The sequence below is a fragment of the Protopterus annectens genome, chromosome 8.part0, assembly GCF_019279795.1.
Source record: "Protopterus annectens isolate FY-2018-M chromosome 8.part0, PAN1.0, whole genome shotgun sequence".
Lineage (NCBI taxonomy): Eukaryota > Metazoa > Chordata > Ceratodontiformes > Protopteridae > Protopterus > Protopterus annectens.
In genome coordinates this window covers 1,010,109,502-1,010,127,690 of record NC_056741.1, presented here as the reverse complement: position 1 = coordinate 1,010,127,690, position 18,189 = coordinate 1,010,109,502, and the positions used below count along the sequence as shown (strand labels likewise).

The following is an 18,189-nucleotide window of genomic DNA, read 5'->3' as shown; positions in this document are numbered from 1 at the left end:
TATGACGTCGGGTGAAGTGCGACACCAGCCGAGGCCAGACCCAGACTTTGGAATCCGGCCGACCGAAGGGCTGCCTGACGACAGGACAACCCATTTGTAAGGACTGCAGATGCATTCCTATCGGACATCTACATTTATGGTAGGTACAAAACTGTACTTTCCTTGTGTCATGGACACTTTTCTCTGTCCTCCTCCTAGAGTAGTTTATTTATGCTGATTGTTGAATAATTTTATCTTTATTTTATGTTTGAGCAGACACGCTCAATCTGAGGTATTTTGGGGGAACAGAGGGACTTATGTGTAGGGGGGGAGTCAAAGCCCTGGATCCACAGCTTCTAAAAGATACCAAGGTCAGATCCATTAACCCCAAAGATTGAACCTGATAAAAACAAGACAGCACGGATCTAGCATTATGGTAAGTGGATAACTTTGGTTTAGAAACAATTTTTAATGTGATTTTTGCAGGGTAATGCCCAAGTCTAGAGTGATGTTAATGATGTACGCCATTAAAGAAGACTTGATGCTGGTCACCCAGTTCTACAGTCAGGATAGTCATACAGCGAATAGGAAGTTAAGCTGCTAGTAACTGTGCACATGAAAATGAATAAAATGAGGTGTGGATGAATGAATTCTATGGAAGTATGCGCCGTTTACACACGCTGTTATTGACCTATACTGTATTAAGGGTCAAAAGGGAAAGAGGGAGTATTTGAGGGGGATACCATTCACAGTAAACATTTTACTTTATGAAAAAGAATGTATTGCCAGAGAGAATTGTAATGTAGCAGTCAGTGGAGAGGTTAAGAGGTTCTTGCGTGGTGGCAAGAAGAACTGGTAAGGGAAACAGCTGCAAAGCTATGCTTTGTAAACTTTATTTTTGATTTGTTTGTTCAGCTGTGAGTATGAAAACCAGTTGGAAGAAGTCTAAAGGCTATATGTGATTGCATTTCCCAACAGACTTATTCTGGATTTGCTAACCATCATCCCAAGTCCATTTACAGCTTAACTTGTTATCCCCATTTCCTGTTAGCTGTTGCATTCCTTGTCATCTTTTGGAGGAGTGCCTGTGTGCAGTGAAGATTTAAGTCATTGCCAGTTGTGGTTGGTGTTGAGGGTGTGGAAGTCTTCATTCTGTCAAGTTGGGTGTCTTATGACTTTACTTCTACCCACATTAGTTAAAGGAATCCCCTAGCGAAACGGGAAAACTTGAATTGAGAGGCCAAGGATTCATTCCAAGTATCTCCTACTCTTTCAATGAAAAGTGGACAAGCTGACTTCATCTCTTGTTCCCATTCCTACCCAGCTGGCTCCTCCAAGGCCTGGGATAGTATTAAAACCTTAATCAGATTATTTGCATTCCAGACCTTTAATTCTTGTGTGTCATGGAGCTTTGTTTACTGACTTTCAGGGTAAATGTGATTTTATATATGCATTTGTGTGTGTATGTATCTCTGTATCTAAGGTGTGTGTATGTGTAAATCTATATGTATGTAAAGTGCTTGTGTTGATATATCTGCACAGAAACGCAGTTTAATGTCACTTTGCTTCTGCATAGCTGCCAGCAAGCTTGGAAAGATGCATTCCACTGTGTATATGTGTTGCATACCTTACCATTTTATGTGTTCTCTAATACTTTCTTTGTATTTGCAGATATACCAGTATATTCAGAGTAGATTTTATCGCTCTCCTGAGGTACTGCTGGGAATGCCGTATGATCTTGCCATCGACATGTGGTCCCTAGGATGTATTCTGGTGGAGATGCATACTGGAGAACCATTATTTAGTGGGTCAAATGAGGTAGTTAATAGTGTATTACATTATTTTAATTGAATTCCATATTCCAGTTAATTTGAAATCTCACACTTCTGCTTCTTTAATTGAGTAGATTTTATGAAAATCCATTTGCTTGTAGAGCATATTTTCCAAAATGTGCCAAAAGTCAGGAGATGGAAAAAAGAGAGGTAGTGCTCTTAATTAGAATATGATTATTTTCAGTTGAAATGGTTTTATTTATTTAATGCTTCATATTTGTGATCTATCGCATATACTTTGTAATATTCATATCAGTCATAGATACTGATTAATGCCTGTTACATACAATGGTCCACTTTGTTCATAGGTTCATACTAGGCTATCTGTCCTAGGGCATTTATAAGCCTAGCCAGAATGTGTTTGGCTTTCGCCACCCATTTTAAATTTATTTTGCTATGCCCTTTTTCGAGGTTAGTATACTGTGCCTCTGTCTAACAGTGACACAGAAGTGATACCTGGGATAACCTACGATCTCCCATCCACTCATCAAGATTCCTCTTGAAGAGAGTCATTGAGGGACTCTGCCTAACCTGGACTGGGATTTTATTCCAGAGTTGAAGGGAGCCTCTGGGTTATGAATCTGTCCCTCCAGCATGTCCTATTTATTTCAGTGCTGAGGTTCAAATCTCTCGAGCGTGTAGCTCAATGGGATTTGGATTTTCTGAGGTGCAGCATGCCCATTAATTCCGGGTTGGACATGGCTTTTATACATCAGGCACAGATCGCCTCTGAACAGGCGGTATGCCACTGAGTAGAGCTGGAGTTTCTTTAACCGGGCAGCATATGGCATCTGTTTGAGCCCTTTGATCCTCTTGGTGAGGTACTTTTGGGGTCTTTCCAGTTGCTGCAGGTGTCTGGTAAGGTACATCCCAAAAGGGGCATTGTACTCAATTATGGGCCTGATGAGGGATGAGTAAAGAGGCACGATGACCTCCCCTGATCTAGATGTGAATCCCTTCATGATTAGGTGGGCTATATAAAATGTTTTTCTAACCACTTTGGCCACGTGGTTGTCAAATGAGAGATTGCTATCACCTTGGGTCCCCAGGTCCCTAATTACTTCTTCCGTACTTAATGGATTACCACCTATGTGGTAATTTGTGGGCACTTTGTTTTTGCCAAAGGGGATGACTATACACTTTTTGGCATTTAGCTTGAGACCATGGCTCTGGCACCAGTTGTCTGTTTCTGAGGCCCTTTTGGAGGATGCTTGTGTCGGCTGGAGAGTCTATTATGGCGCCCAGTTTGCAGTCATCTGCGAACTTGGTCAGCCACAGTCCTTACGCATTGGTCTGTACCTCCGAGAAATATATACCGAACAAGAGAGGTCCCAGGACTGAGCCTTGTGGGACACCACTTGTAACTGGTTTGGAGTCTGACATGGCTCCAGCAATTCTAACCATGTGGGTTCTGTCCTTGAGCCAGTTTGCAATCCATCTAGTGACACCCCTAGTGGAGTTTATATTTAAGCTGGTGAGCTTATCTATAATGCCAGAGTGGGGTATTGTATCGAAGGCTTTTGCGAGGTCTAGGTAGGCTGTGTGGACCACCTTCCCCTTGTCAATGGCCTTGGTGACTGTTTCAAAGAAATCAACCAGGTTTAAGAGGCAGGATCTGCCCTTAACAAAGCTGAACTGGGTAGGATCCAGTGTCTGTAGGTCCCCAATATCTTTATTTATGAGGTCCATGATGATCCTTTCCATAGCTTTGCAGACCAAGCTAGTCAGGCTTATGGGGTGATAGTTTCCAGGATCCGTTGAGGGACCACTGTTGCTGTACGCCACTCTTTGGGCACATATCCTGTAGTAAGGCTGAGATTGAACAGTAGTTTTATGTTTGGGTTTAGCTCTTCTTGGAGTTCATGTAGGACGCAGCCCGGGACACCGTCTGGTCCAATTGATGCTGTGTTTTTTGCTTTGGAGAGGGCAGCTCTTACCTGAGCATCTGAGATGTCAGGGGGGCAGCACTCTGCTGGGATAGATATTTGCCCTTTTGGTGGGAAGGGGGGGAGACGTTTGCGCTGAACCTGTCCGCTAGGATGTTGGCAATGTCTGTGGGTTCAGTGTATTTTTTGTCATTTTGGACTAATTCTGAGCATATCTGGGAATTACCACCCAGGTTCCTAACATAACTAAAGAAAGCCTTGTGATCCTTAGTGTCCTGTGCAATTTTTCTCTCGAAGCTGGCCTTAGACAATTTTATGAGTGCCCGTAGTTTTTTGCTAATACTGATCAGTGATGTCTTCTCTTTTTGGGATTTTGCTCTATCATTTAGTAGCTTCCTCCTTCTATTGTATAGTTTGTTTATGGCTGGGGTCCACCAGACAGGACGTCTGCCTTTGGAGGATTGGGTCTTGGTTTTATTTGGGATCGCATGATCCATGCATTCCTGAAGGTGTTCATAGAATGCGTTTATAAAGGATTCTGCTGTCTGGGCCGTATTTTCCACAGGCCCGGGGGCTTTGAAGGATTCCACCTCAGTTTTGAGGCGTGTGAAATTTGCTTTAGAGAAGTTTTTCACTGTGGTTTTCTGGGCAGGGGGTGGGGTCGGGATGTGAATATCCAGTGAGATTAGTTTATGGTCTGATCTTACCAGTGAGGGATACACTTCTGGTCTGGAGCATAGAGTCCCCATGTTGGTGATGATCAGGTCCAGTATGTTTTCCCCTCTTGTGGGAGTGGTAACAAGTTGTTCCATAGCATTTGAGTTTATAAATTCTAGGAAACTTTGGGCTAGGGTGTTGGTGCTAGAGTAATGCTCCCAGTCTATGTTTGGGTAGTTGAAGTCGCCCAATATAATGGTGTTTGGAGAGACCTTCATATTTTCCAGTGTTCTCAGAAAGGCCGAGTGGGGTTCCTGGGTTTGGGAGGGTGGTCTGTTGCAGGCTATAAACTGGAAGGCAGTTTTACCCACTGTTAGTTGCACATGGATAGTCTCTGATGCTTCGTGCTTTGCCACCAACCTGGAGGTGTGGGTATCTTTGATGAATATCAATACTCCCCCTCCTTTTGTGGTTCGGTCCAAGTTTTGGGGCCGAAAAGCATGGTATGAGGTGTAACCTGGTAGTGCTGGGGTGCTCTCGGGAGCCTTGAACCAGGTTTCTGTTACTGCACAGATATCGGTGTTCTCCATGCCAAGGAGAGTTTCGAGTGCGTGCATCTTGAGGGTTAGACTTCTGGCGTTGAGTAGCATTACTCTTAGTTTCTTATCCCTTATGAATACCTATGGAGGTGGGTTTGTCTTTTGAGCTATGCCTAAAAAAGGCACTATGGGGGTAGCAAGAGCCTTTGCCAATAATTGAAAGCCCAGGGGTGACAGGTGCAAGCCGTCCCTAGTGAAGCATCGTGGCTTGTCGAGCATATCATCCCAAGCTGACAGGCATTGGATCCCCTTTGAATGACACCAGTACTTAAGCCAATTGTTGAAATTGATCATCTTGTCTTCATATTGTGGTATCATTCTTGGTGAGGGTAAGATGCTACTCAAGGTCAGGGTCATACCGGCCTGGGCTACGTGCTCAGAGAGCTCGTCTATGTCTCTTTTCATGTAGTCAGGGAGGTACGTCACAGGTCATTCACACCAGCATGGACAATGACAGAGTCATATTTGTACTTGCCTTGTAGTGACCTGAGTCCTTGTGTTATGTGGCGGATCCTAGCACCCGACAGGCTGCTCACCGTGACCCTCTCCTTGTTCAGCCTGGTGAGCGTGACGTCAGTGTGCCTGACGATAGTCACCTATTACAAGTGTATCAGGTGTGTTTAGTCTTAAGGGCTGTGACTGTTCAGCACACTAGCTTTGTGAGATATGTGTTGCACGTGTTTTGTTTTGGGGTAGCGGTTGCTTGGGTGTCTGCTTTGGAGGTCTCTGCTGCTTAGGCAGATCTTTATTTAGAGCCTCCGAGTATGTTTTTGTGTGATTATGTGTTTGGTTTGCTGTTGTGGTAGGTCTATGTGAGACTGGAATTGTAGTGAGTGTGGTTTCCTTCTCCTCCTGACTGGTTATGCCAGTACTGAGTTGAGAGAGCTTAGCCTCCAGTTTGGCTATATGGTTGCATCTCTCACATGTGTTGGAATTTGTTGGGAGGAGGAGAGGGTTGTCTGTGTACATGAAGCAGTTGTAACATTGCCTCAAGATTCCCAAATTCACCAGCTGGACCGGAGAGGAGATTGACAACTGACCTTTGGACATGCTAGAATAATATTGGGAATTCCTTAATAATTGAAAACAAGGGCCAGTGGGGAGTGAGGGTGTAGTGCTTTTAATTTTTAGTGCTGACTTATATAATTGCTTTAGCCCGCAAGTGCCAGGTAACTTAAGTGCAATGTGTTACAGGAAACTTAAATGCAAAAACGACAAACAGTAACTTTCTTTTAAGTGAAACAAGGAAATAAGTACAGTAAGCAATGAAGATATCACTAGTGATCCACAGAAGCGCTGAGAAGCTGCGTATTAGGTGGAATTAACGTTCCAGGGAAATAACAAGCAAACAAACAATAAGCATATAAACAAAGCTAGATTCAGCAGGCCTGGATCTAGTCTATTACAGCAAACAAGGTGTACCAATTTCAGTAAGATACAGTTCAAATATTCAAGCACTATAAACCTTTAACCAGAAATTCCCAGCTCAGAAGGGCAGAGTCCAGCCTCTTCTCCCACAAGAGTGCAGACCACGAACCTTCTTAATGTAAAATAACTGGCCTGAAGCCCAAGTGCCTAAACCAGAACTAATACACTTTAAGAATAACAGACACTGGGCTCTCAATCAGCAGTTCCCAACTTAGAAGGATGAAAGCTACCTGTCCTGCCACCACAGTGCATGCCACAAACCTTCCTAATGTAAAACAACTGGTCTGAAGCCGAAGTGCTTAATCCAAAAGACTTAGAATGATAGCTACACTTTAATCAAGTTACTACCAAGCAGTAATAAATACAATTGAATGCTTTAGAGAATGCCTGGATTAGTGCTCAAGTTACACAAACAAAGCTAGATCCAGCAGGCCCGAATCCAGTCTGTGCCACAGCAAACAAGGCGCACCAACTTCAGTAAGAAGCAGTTCAGATATGCATGCACTATAAGCCTTTAACCAGAAATTCCCAGCTCAGAAGGGCAGAGTCCAGCCTCTCCTCCCACAAGAGTGCAGACCACGGACCTTCTTAATGTAAAATAACTGGCCTGAAAGTCCAAGTGCTTAAACCAGAATTAATACACTTTTAGAATAACAGACACTGAGCCCTCAATCAGCAGTTCCCAACCTAGAAGGATGTGTATTTGAGACCGTTTTTGTCACACATTTTAATCACGAGTAATGATACATTTCTGAGCCAATCCATCAGCTTTAAGCATAACTCTGCATCTGTATTTACTGTTGGACGTTTTCACCTTGGGCCTTCGCAGCAAGTGAGATTTTGCCACAGTCGTGCTGTTCCAGGCAACAGACCCAGTAAATGTAGGAAGAATTGAGATGGTCATTCCATGTATCTGTTGGAAAGTTTGAAAGAATAAAAGTTATTTTTTGTTTACAGGTTCTGGCTGAGAAGGCTATAGATGTTCTTCATCTCACATTGCTGCAGTCCTTACACTTGGGTAGTCCGCTGTCCTCGGTCGGCCCGAATATCAAAGTATAAGGCTGACGTCGGTCAAGGCGCATTTGACTGACATCAGGACGTCAGGGTACAAATGCGCATGACCGACGTCATATCCTCAGTCTTTTTTGCCGCATGGTCCGATGCAGAAGCAGTATTGCAAGTGCCGGTTGGCGTTCTGAAATTTTTCGTTTTCGGAGTTTCAGACCGAGTCAAAGTTGGCTAAGTACCCGTTGGGAATATTTTAGTTTTTTCTTGCCTCAGTGGTTTACCGGATGTCAGAAAAAGTGAATAATTGTATTTCTTGCGGGAAACAGATACCGCATAGAGACTGTCATACTTTGTGTATTCCTTGTTTAGGGCCTGAGCACGGCGTTGTTGGGTGTCGCTCTTGTGCTAGATTTAATAAGCGCACTATAAAGAGGAGATTAGATTGTGCCAGGTTAGTCTTTGGGAAGCGGTGCAATTATAAAATGCCGTCGGATGCTCCGGCCGCTTCTTCGAAGAAGCGCAAGGACAAAGCTGTGAAGCCTAGGCTAGAAGAACCGTCCGTGCGGACGCCGGTTCTTTAGAGGTGTCGGTGGAGCTGGTGGTTCCACCGAGGTTTCTTTGGGATCCCAGGGAGAGACCTTGTTATTGCAGGATGTGGCCTCTCAGGAGGTAGGCCAGGGTGATGGGGCTTCTCAGGTTACTATACTCCCTCCTGCCTAGGGTGGTTAGGCCCTCTCCTTCTGTTTCCAAGGCTTCTCCTAGAGGCAGGCCAGGTTTAGCTTCAGTTGGTGTCACCCCTAGTTCTTCTGGAACTGTGCCCAAGAAGCATATGCATAAAATGGCAGAAGATTTGATTACTCTGATTAGGGTTCTTTGCCCCCTCCTGATAAGAGACCTAGGGTGGAGCCTGAGCTAGGGAGTTTTGAGCAGGCTTGGATGTTTCAGAGTCTTGGCTGAAGACTTGCAGGAGTACTCTCCTTATTCTGATTCTGATGTGGATGATTCTACTCCTCCTGCTTCTCCTCCTGAGGATTTTTCTTTTTCAGAAACTCTTCATTCCATGAGGGAGCATTTTAAGTGGGAAGGTCAGGACTTCTCTGATTCCAGGAAAAGGCTTAGGAATTTTTGTTTTACCCCAACATAGGCCTTTGGCTATACCTCCTGTTTTGGATGTAGTGGAAGATGTTTTTACAGAGGCTTCTCTTAATCCTGATTCTTTGCCTCCTGCTCCTGTTAACCCGGATAGGTATTACAGGGTGCCTGAAGTTCATAAGTATCTTTTTAAGAGTCCGAGGGCAGACCCAGAAACTGTTAGCCAGGGGCCTAAAGGTGTTAAGGCTTCTGTTGTCAAGAATCCGGTTCCTGCAGATAAAGAAGCCAGGGCCTTGGATAGATGGGGAAAGAAAGTTTATACTTCTTCCACTCTAGCTATGAGGGCTTTGAATTGCCAGTTTCACATGTTAAAATACCAAAACTATCTCCTTTCACAGTTGAAGTCTAAGGTTGATGCTCTGGCGGAAGGTATTGATTGTAAAGAGTTACAAGATTTAGTGCATGTTTCTGAACAGGTGGGTAAGCATTCTTTGCAATGTGGTTTTGATGCTGTACAGGCCTCGTCTAGGGTGGCTGCCACTGGGTCAGTTCTTAGCAGGCACGCCTGGCTGAGGGATCAAAATTTATCTGACCATGTTAAAACAAGGATTTTAGATGCTCCTTTACAATCTGATGTGTTGTTTGGTTCTCCTGTTGAGGCAGTTTTAAAGAAAATGGAAGACAAGGCTAAGTCTATGCAGACTGTTAAAGATTTTTTGCAGGTTCAGCCTCCAAAGTTTAGTAGAAATTGGCCTGCTAAAGGGTGGGCGTATCCTTCTTATGATTCCCAGTCTAGGGGTAGATCTAGGCGTGGTAGGGGTAGAGCTCAGGGCTCTTTCAGGCCTAGAACAGGGAGTTCTCCTGCACAGTCTTCAGGTGAGGGCAGGGGTCAGTCCTTTCGTAAACAGACCCAATGACCTACCTTTTCAGCTGCCAGAGCCTTCTCGTCTGGCAGCACCTTTGGGAGGAAGGTTGGCACTTTTCAAAGAAAATTGGAGTTTAATTACCCAAGACAGATGGGTATTGGATATCATACACCAAGGTTACAGGTTTTATTTCCATACCTTGCCTCCTTTCAGAGGCATGCCAGACGTTCCTCCTCAACAAAGAATAGAGGCTCACAAGCAAATTTCTCTGTTACTTCAACTAGGGGCCATATAGCCAGTCCCTATGCCAGAAGTGGGCCTAGGATTTTATTCTCGCCTGTTCCTAGTACCAAAGAAGGGGAACACGTGGAGACCAATTTTGGATTTATCTATCCTCAACACTTATCTGGACATTCCCAAGTTCAAAATGTTGACGTTACAACAGCTTTTACCTCTGCTGGGCAAAGATCATTGGATGGTAACTTTGGATCTCAAGGAGGCTTACCTTCATGTTCCTATCAGACTAAGTTGCAGGAAGTATCTGCGTTTTCGAGCTGGGACTTAGGTTCATAGGTTCATACTAGGCTATCTGCCCGAGGGCATTTACAAGCCTAGCCCATCGTTTTTGTGTTAGGCCCCTTTAGTATGGGGAACTATACCCATTATTTTTCTGTGCCTCTGTCGAGGCAGTGACACTGAGGTAATCCCTGGGGTCTCTCCTGCGTCTACATCCATTGGTCAAGATTTCTCTTGAACAAGGCCAGCGAGGTGCTCTGCTCCATGTGCGGATTTTTGTTTCCACAGCATAGGGAGTCAATCTATCCCTCCAGCGCGTCTATTAATAATAGTGAAGTCAGTTTTAAGTCTCCTTGTGGCTCTGATGGATCTAGAAGCATATTCATCAAATCTGGGTTTGACATGGCCTTGTATGTTAGGCAAAAGGTCACCTCTCCAAGGCAAACTGAATGACTGAATAGAAGTTGGGGTCCTTTCATGCATAGGACAGAGGACAGATTTTGAGACCCTTTATCCTTTTGGTTTGGAAACTTTTGTAGCCTCTCCAGCTGCTGCAAGTGTCCGGGTCAGATACATTCGGGCATTGTACTCAAGTGATGAGTAAGTAAGGAGACTATGACCTCCCTTGATCTAGATGAGAATCCCTTCATGATAAGGTGGGCAATGTAGAAGGTCTTCCTAACTACTTTTGGCACATGGGTGTCGAATGACAGACTACTATCAACCTGGGTCCCCCCCAGGTGATAACTTCTTCTGTGCTGCTCAGTGGATTGCCACCTATTTGGTAGCTAGGGGTAACCTTGTTTTTGAAGGGGTATGATATATATTTTTTTTTTTTAACTAACTTTTTGGCTCGTGGCTCCAGCACGTTCTGTAGTGAGACCCTGTGAGAGGATATCTGTAGAGGATGTTTTTTCTACTATAGCCCAGTTTGCAGTCCATCAGTTTGTTTGTCAGCTCATAACCACTGTCATGTTTTGCTGTACTTCTTGTAAAGTAGATGCCAAAAAAGAGTGGGCCAGGACTGAGCTTGTGACAGGCTTTGAGTCTGACATGGCGCCAGCAACTCTGACCCTGTGGGTTCTGTCCTCCAGCCAGTTTGCAACCCATCTTGTGATGTATGGGTTGACATTTTAACTGATGAGTTTTTCAATGATACCGATGGGGTGTTGTATCGAAAGTGTATGTAGATGCCTTAGTAGGCTGTATGGACTGCCTTTCCCTCATCCTTTCCCTCATCAATGGTGAAAAAAACTGTTGAAAAAGTTTTAAAAGTTTAAATCTGAGATCTGCAAAACACAAAGCCAAACTGGGTTGGTCACCAAATTTCCATGGCTTTGCAGATAAGGCTTGTCAAGCTAATGGGCGGTAATTTCAGGGTCGGTGGAGGCACCGCCTTTGTGAAAGTGGTACCACAGTTGCAGTCGCCCTCCCTGGGTAATGTATCAGAGGTAAAGACTTTGATTAAACAGCTGTCCTAGCTGTGGGTTTAATTCCATTGAGTTCATGGAGCAGCACACCGGGACACCATCCATCAGGTCCCATGCTGTGTGTTTTTGCTTTGGAGAGAGCAGTTTTCTCACTTGGGCTTGGGAGGGGTTTGAGGCTTTTGTCGTTATGTATGGATCTCCTCTTCTCTTTTTGGGGAGGGGTTTCATATCTGGGAGTTTCCTCCCAGGTTTAACTATAGCTAAAGAAGCCTTATGATTGTCTTTTTGAGTTGAGTCTTTTTTTCTTCTCGAAAATTGCTTTGGATGATTTTATTTTGAGCTCTTAGTTTTACTTATAGTGATCAAGGTGTCTTACCTTTTTTTAAGATTTTTATTCTATCTTGTAATCCTTTTGTCTTTTAGTTTGTTTGTAGTTTTTATGGCTGGGGTTTGGTACAAAGAGTCTTTTTTTTTTGGGATTGCCTTATGCATTTGTAAGTGATTCAGCGGCTTGAGGTACTGTTTCCGCCCGGCTCGAGGGCCTTAAAGGACCACACACTAGTTTTTAAGTGTGTGAAGTGACTTTTTCTTTACTGTGGTCTTTTTATTTCAGGTGGGGGTGGGATGAGGACCTCCAGCCGAGATTTGTTTGTGTGGTCTGATCTCACCAGTGAGGGGCACCCTCGGTGTTGAACATTGTGCTCCCCATGTTTATTTGATGAGAGATCAAGTTATCTATCTCCTTGGGATGGTGAAGTTTATGAATTCCAGAACTTTTGGGCTAGGGTGTTTGGGCTTGCTTAGTGTTCCCGGTCTATATTAGGTGGGTAAGTCAAGTCACCTGGTATGATGGTGTTTGGTGATACATTTATCCCCCTCTAGTGTTTCAGGAAGGCCCATGAGGTTCCTGAGTTTGTGAGGGTGGCCTGTAACATGCTACAAATTGCAGAGCAGTCTTGCCCTATGGTTAGGATGGTCTCCGCCACCAGTCTTGAGGTGTGGGTGTCCTTGATGAATATATGTACCCCCTCCTTTCTCAGTATTGTCCAGATTTTGGGCGGGGCATGAGTGAGGTAAAAAACCAGTGCTCCGCCTCTCCTGCTCATGAACCAGGTTTCTGTCACAGCACAGACATCGTGTTCTCCATACTGAGGAAAAGGGGCCTCGAGGGTCGTGCATTTTTGAATTTAGACTCTGGCATTGGAGCAGCATTACCCTTAGTTTTTTTTTTTTTGTGTTCTAGAATTGGTAGGTTTAGAATTTGAGCCTTGCCTAAAAAGGCACTATGGGGTGGCAAGAGCCTTGCCAATATCCGGAATCCCAGGGGTGACAGGTGTGCAAGCCGCCGTCTTGGCAGCGTGGCGTGGCAGCATGTCATCCCAGGCAGACAGACACTGGATCCCCTTTGAATGACACCAGTGTTGTGTTTAAGCCAATTGTTAGCTCATCTCATCTTCTATCTATTGCTTCATTCTGCATCATTCTTGGGTAGGATAGGATACAAGCTCACTATCAGTTCTCTGCATTGCCCTTTGGCTTATCTACTGCCCAGAGTGTTCACGAAAGTTCTGGCTCCAGTGATAGCTTTCTTCAGGCTAAAAGGAATACAGATCTATCCTTATTTGGACGACTGCCTGATTCTGGCTCAAGGAAGGAAGAGCTTCTTCATCATTTGGAATATGTGATAGCAGTGCTAAGATGCCTGGGGTATTCTGTGAGCGAAATAAAGTCCAGTCTAGTACCCTCTCAGGACATGTGCTTTCTGGGTGTAAGACTGAATACAGCATCCCAGATGGCCTTTTTAACCCCGGACAAACAAAAGAGTCTTTCCCTTTACTTCCATCAACTATCTCATCAGTCCGGGCTGACTGCAAGGACAGTCCTTCAAGCCTTAGGGTTCATGGCATCTTGTATTCTGGTGCTTCCCAATGCCAAACTGCATATGAGGAAGCTGCAATGGTATCTCAAAATGTATGGACACAGCACTGCCAGGATCTGGACACTGTCATTCAAATAATACCTTGCATTCAAAAGGAATTTTTGTGGTGGGCTCAGGAATGTCACCTAAACAAGGGACTCTGTGACCCGGCCAGAGGCGAGTCAGATTTTAACGACAGATGCCTCAGACAAAGCTTGGGGAGCTCATCTAAATGGAAAGTGGATACAAGACAAGTGGCCTGCCAGACTACAACATCTACATATCAACCTGAAGGAGATGTTAGCAGTCCAGTTTGCATTAATAGCTTTCAAGGATTTACTTCTTCCAGGGCAGGTGTTGATTCTAACAGACAACACAACTGTCATGTGGTACATCAACAAGCAAGGGGGCATTCTTATCCTCTATGCAGGCAAGCAATGATTTTGTGGGAGACTGCTCTCAGTTTACAGCTCAATCTTCAGGCAAGGTTTCTGCCAGGAGCACAGAACTCCTTAGCAGATGTGTTGAGCAGGCAATTATGGATCCCCACAGTGGAAATTGGATCCTCATGTATTTCAGAAATTGACAGTGTCATGGGGAACTCCAGACATAGATCTGTTAAACTTCTCCACTAAACCATCAGCTGCCAAAGTTTTGCACAAAAAGGTTTCATCCCACAGCTTGGAAAGTGGATGCTCTTTCTTTCAATTGGAGCAATCTTCATGTGTATGCCTTTCCACCTCTGCCTCTCCTCCCAAAGGTACTTCTAAAGGTCAGACAGGACAAGCCAAGGATGATTTTAATAGCTCCAGATTGGCCTTGACAGCACTGGTACCCATTACTGAGAAGTCTGGTACAGAAGCCTCCATGGCCTTTGCCTTCGATTCCACACCTGTTGTCACAGGAGGACGGCCATTTGCTCAATGTCAAACTTCACTCTCTTCACCTAACAGCCTGGCATATTCTGTTTTGAACCACAGAGGGTCTCAACTTCCACAACAAGTTTTGAATGTGATTTTGGAAGCTAGAAGGCCTAGTACAAGGAAAGTGTACGCAGATAAATGGAAGAGATTTTTATTTTGGAGTGCAGCAAAGGATTTTGATGTTTCTGAGCCTAATTTAAGTGTGGCTCTTCAATATCTTACTGAGTTACTGGACAAAGGTTTGTCCTTCTCTTCTATTAAGGTTCATGCTGCAGCAATTTCAGCTCACTATGAATGTGACCCTCCATTGTTTTCTCATCCTTTGTTCAAGCAATTTCTTAGAGGGGCAAAGAATATAAGACCCCCCCCGTAGAGCTCCTACTCCTGCTTGGGATCTCAATTTTGTGTTGGAGAAACTCACTCTACAACCTTTTGAGCCTGCAGCTACTTCTGAGTTGAAATATTTATCATGGAAGACTGCCTTTTTGTTGGCCATTACCTCTGCAAGAAGGGTTTCTGAATTACAGGCCCTTATGGCGGTTGAGCCTTTCTTGATTTTCCATAAGGATAGGGTATCTTTGTACTAATCCTTCCTTTATGCCTAAGGTGGTCTCTAGTGTGGCTTTAAACCAAACTATTCATTTGCCTACTTTTTATGCAAATCCCCAAAATAAAGGGGAAAAGATTTTGCACACTTTAGATGTACACAGGCAGTTGCGATATTATTTGGACAGAACTAAAGGGTTCAGGCAGTCTCAGCAGTTGTTTGTTTCTTTTGCTTTGAGTTCTCAGGGCAAGCCTGTGTCAAAACAAACTATTTCTAAGTGGATTGGGTTTTGCATTGCTTTCTGTTATTCCCATCATGGCAAGGAGATTTCAGCTGGGATTAGGCCTCATTCCACTAGGGCTACTGCCACTTGACAGCCTTTTGAGGGAGTGGCAACCAAGGATATTTTGGAGGCAGCTACTTGGAGTTCAGTGCATACTTTCTCTAGGCATTATCACCTGCCACTTTACTCTAAATCCAGGGCTGGTTTGCCACTGCTGTTTTGCAGGGCATTTTGGCAGCTCCTGCTTCCTTGTAGTTTGGCCATCCTTCCTTACCTCTGCTTTGGGATTCTACCCAAGTGTAAGGACTGCAGCAATGTGAGATGAAGAACATAGTACAGTTTTGTACCTACCATAAATGTAGATGTTCAAGATCCACATTGCTGCAGTCAATTACCCTCCCTCCTTCCCTCTGTAGTTAGAGGTGGTTGTGTGGGTTGGGTTGTAAATATTGTGTATATTGTATATATTGTACATATAATTAGTGCAAGGGTGGTTGGTTGTTTGTTTGCTGTCTTTTGGTTTTGACCTTTATTTTTAGGGTCTTCTGACATCTGGGGCAAGAAAAGACTGAGGATATGACGTCGGTCATGCGCATTTGTACCCTGACGTCCTGATGTCAGTCAAATGCGCCTTGACCGTCAGCCTTATACTTTGATATTCGGGCCGACCGAGGACAGCGGACTACCCAAGTGTAAGGACTGCAGCAATGTGGATCTTCGAACATCTACATTTATGGTAGGTACAAAACTGTACTTTTCTGGCTCACAGTTTGCTGTTAATGTAGAGATGTTCCACATTTTAGATGAGGGGGTCCTTCCCTTATTGAGTAGTTTAGATCCCCTCCCACCCCAGATCTTCAGGCAGGTGTATCATAAGTGACCCAGGCCACCAGGAAGGTTTTATCTTCGTGTATTTGGATGTTTTACAATATTCTGTTTTCACTTTTTATTTTCTTCTGTCTCTTGTGTTTCTCTCATTTGTATTTTCTACCAATGGTAATATAACCATAGAACTTTCAATATGGCTGCACACTGAGGAACAGCTTAATTTCAGCTCTGGAAAACAGAAATTAAAAAGAGAGCCAGTGAATGTCTTTTGGGGTAAACTTCAGTTACTGGTAAGTAAGTGCACTGTCTTGATGCAATCAGTGAAGAAATTTAGAGAACCTGAAAGAAAATCAACCACAAAAGGTGAGGAGAAACCACTGATCGGGAAGAATCCTGCAGATGTTAAGCCAAAAAAAAAAAGGTAGTTCAGGCTCTAGCTTTGGTGCAAGACATGACTTCCAGTAGTCCAGAGGAAAGCACAAGTCAGATGAGGATATAAACTGAAATAAAAATCTGGAAAAAATGAAAGAAGAAATGAAAGAAGCTTTAAACAGATATTTGTATGAGCTGATGAAACTGCAAAAATCGGAGGTCAACATGAAGAAAAGGTTGGCTTGAGTATGACACTGCTTAAGAAGTATTGTTTCAAAAAATGTTACAGGACAGAGCACTTAGGGCAACCTGAGGTGTTCTACTGTACCACAAAAACTGGAAAAGAGAGAGACTAATAATTTCATGAAAGTATAAATAAGGTAGGAGTGGTAATATGTAGCAGTGGTTGTTAACTGAAAGGGCACATCGTGTGTATGCTTCACACCTGTCCATTAGAAAGCAGCCAAGACTTCTGATAGTAAAGAAGCAGTCCTACCAGCAGAGTGAGTTGATTGACAAAGCAGTGGCAGAAGGACTAAGTAGTATAGACACATTGGAGTATCTGTGGAAAATGATTACTCATTGTACATCAGGCAAAAGAGAAGTAGATTTCCAGCGATCAGGGAATTTTCAGCCTTGGGTATGAGATTCAAGCCGCTTTATCCAGCTGTCTTGAGTATTTTTCTTGGAGAATAAAAATCATTTTTTGATGCAGAACATGCTAGAGAGGAAATACAAAAGTTTGTATTGCAAAAATGTTTGGAAGAACATTAAGGAAAGGGGAAGAGGAAAGAAAGAGGTAACTGTAAGTAAAAACCTTTGTTCTTAACAGTATTTTTATAAAGCGTATATATTGCATTTTGTATAGTAAAGCATGTTTATTTTTCATTTGTTGACCACAAGTGTCTGAGCTAAAAGAGCCCTTTTTTCAACAGAGGCTCTGGGAGCTAGCCTGTGTTACATATTTATTGCATTTTCCTGCTGTTTGATGCAAAAAAGAAAAAAAAACAAAAAAAAATTATCCTTCTTTCCTGTCTTTCCTGACCTGGAGTAGTCCAAATACAGGCTTTGCTGTATTCTGGACTTTTGGAAAGTTCCTGTGTTGCCCATTTCCTTTCTTGGAAAAAGGGAGGCTTCTTTGTTCACCAGTGGCAGTGTGGGGAGCTTAGAGCAGCCCATCTATCCCTGGAGGAGTGTTCCCAGCACAAGAATCTGGTAGTCTATTGGCCGTTTTGGGCCAATTTCTAGCTCTTTCACGTCCCCCTGTATAAAACCCGCTTTGGCGCGGCTTTGCGCAATTTTGCGCATAGCACAGCATCGGGCAGCTCTGCTTAATTGGGTTTAAACAATTCTCGGCTCCACAAAGTCTGCTCTTCACTTTTTCCCTTAGAACTGATCTAGTTCTCATAATAAACACCCCATTCCTACTTTAAAGCCTGGCACTTGCTCACTAAAGCAATTATATAAGTCGGCACTAAAAAATTAAAAGCACTACACCGTCACAAACTCCCCTTGAGTACCTTGTTCCCCATTGACCCTTTTTTCAATTATAAAGGAATTCCCCAATACTATTCTAGCATGTCCAAATGTCAGTTGTCAATCTCCTCTCCAGTCCAGCTGGTGAATCTGGGAATCTTGAGGCAATGTTACAACTGCCTCATGTACGCAGACAACCCTCTCCTCCTCCCAACAAATTCCAACACATGTGAGAGATGCAACCATATAGCCAAACTGGAGGCTAAGCTCTCTCACCTCTGTACTGGTGTAACCTGTCAGGAGGAGAAGGAAGTGTGGTACTCACTACAATTCCAGTCTCACATAGACCTACCACGACAGCAAACCAAACACATAAACACACAAAAACATACTCGGAGGCTCTAAATAAAAATCTGCCTAAGCAGCAGAGACCTCAAAAGCAGACATCCAAGCAACCGCTACCCCAAAACAAAACACGTGCAACACATAGCTCACAAAGCCAGTGTGCCGAACAGTCACAGCCCTTAAGGCTAAACAACGCACCTGATA

General features: G+C 43.8%; 1 protein-coding gene across 1 annotated transcript in view; it reads left to right on the top strand.

Moving 5' to 3' along the window:
* Nucleotides 1–1,382: 1,382 nt before the first annotated feature.
* LOC122808386 (dual specificity tyrosine-phosphorylation-regulated kinase 1A-like) overlaps nucleotides 1,383–18,189 on the top strand; it is a 529,197-nt gene continuing 512,390 nt past the window's right edge. Inside the window, exons 1-2 of the mRNA XM_044079352.1 lie at nucleotides 1,383–1,409; nucleotides 1,651–1,797. Of these exons, the coding sequence (XP_043935287.1) occupies nucleotides 1,383–1,409; nucleotides 1,651–1,797 (174 nt within the window). The remainder of the gene's footprint in view (nucleotides 1,410–1,650; nucleotides 1,798–18,189) is intronic.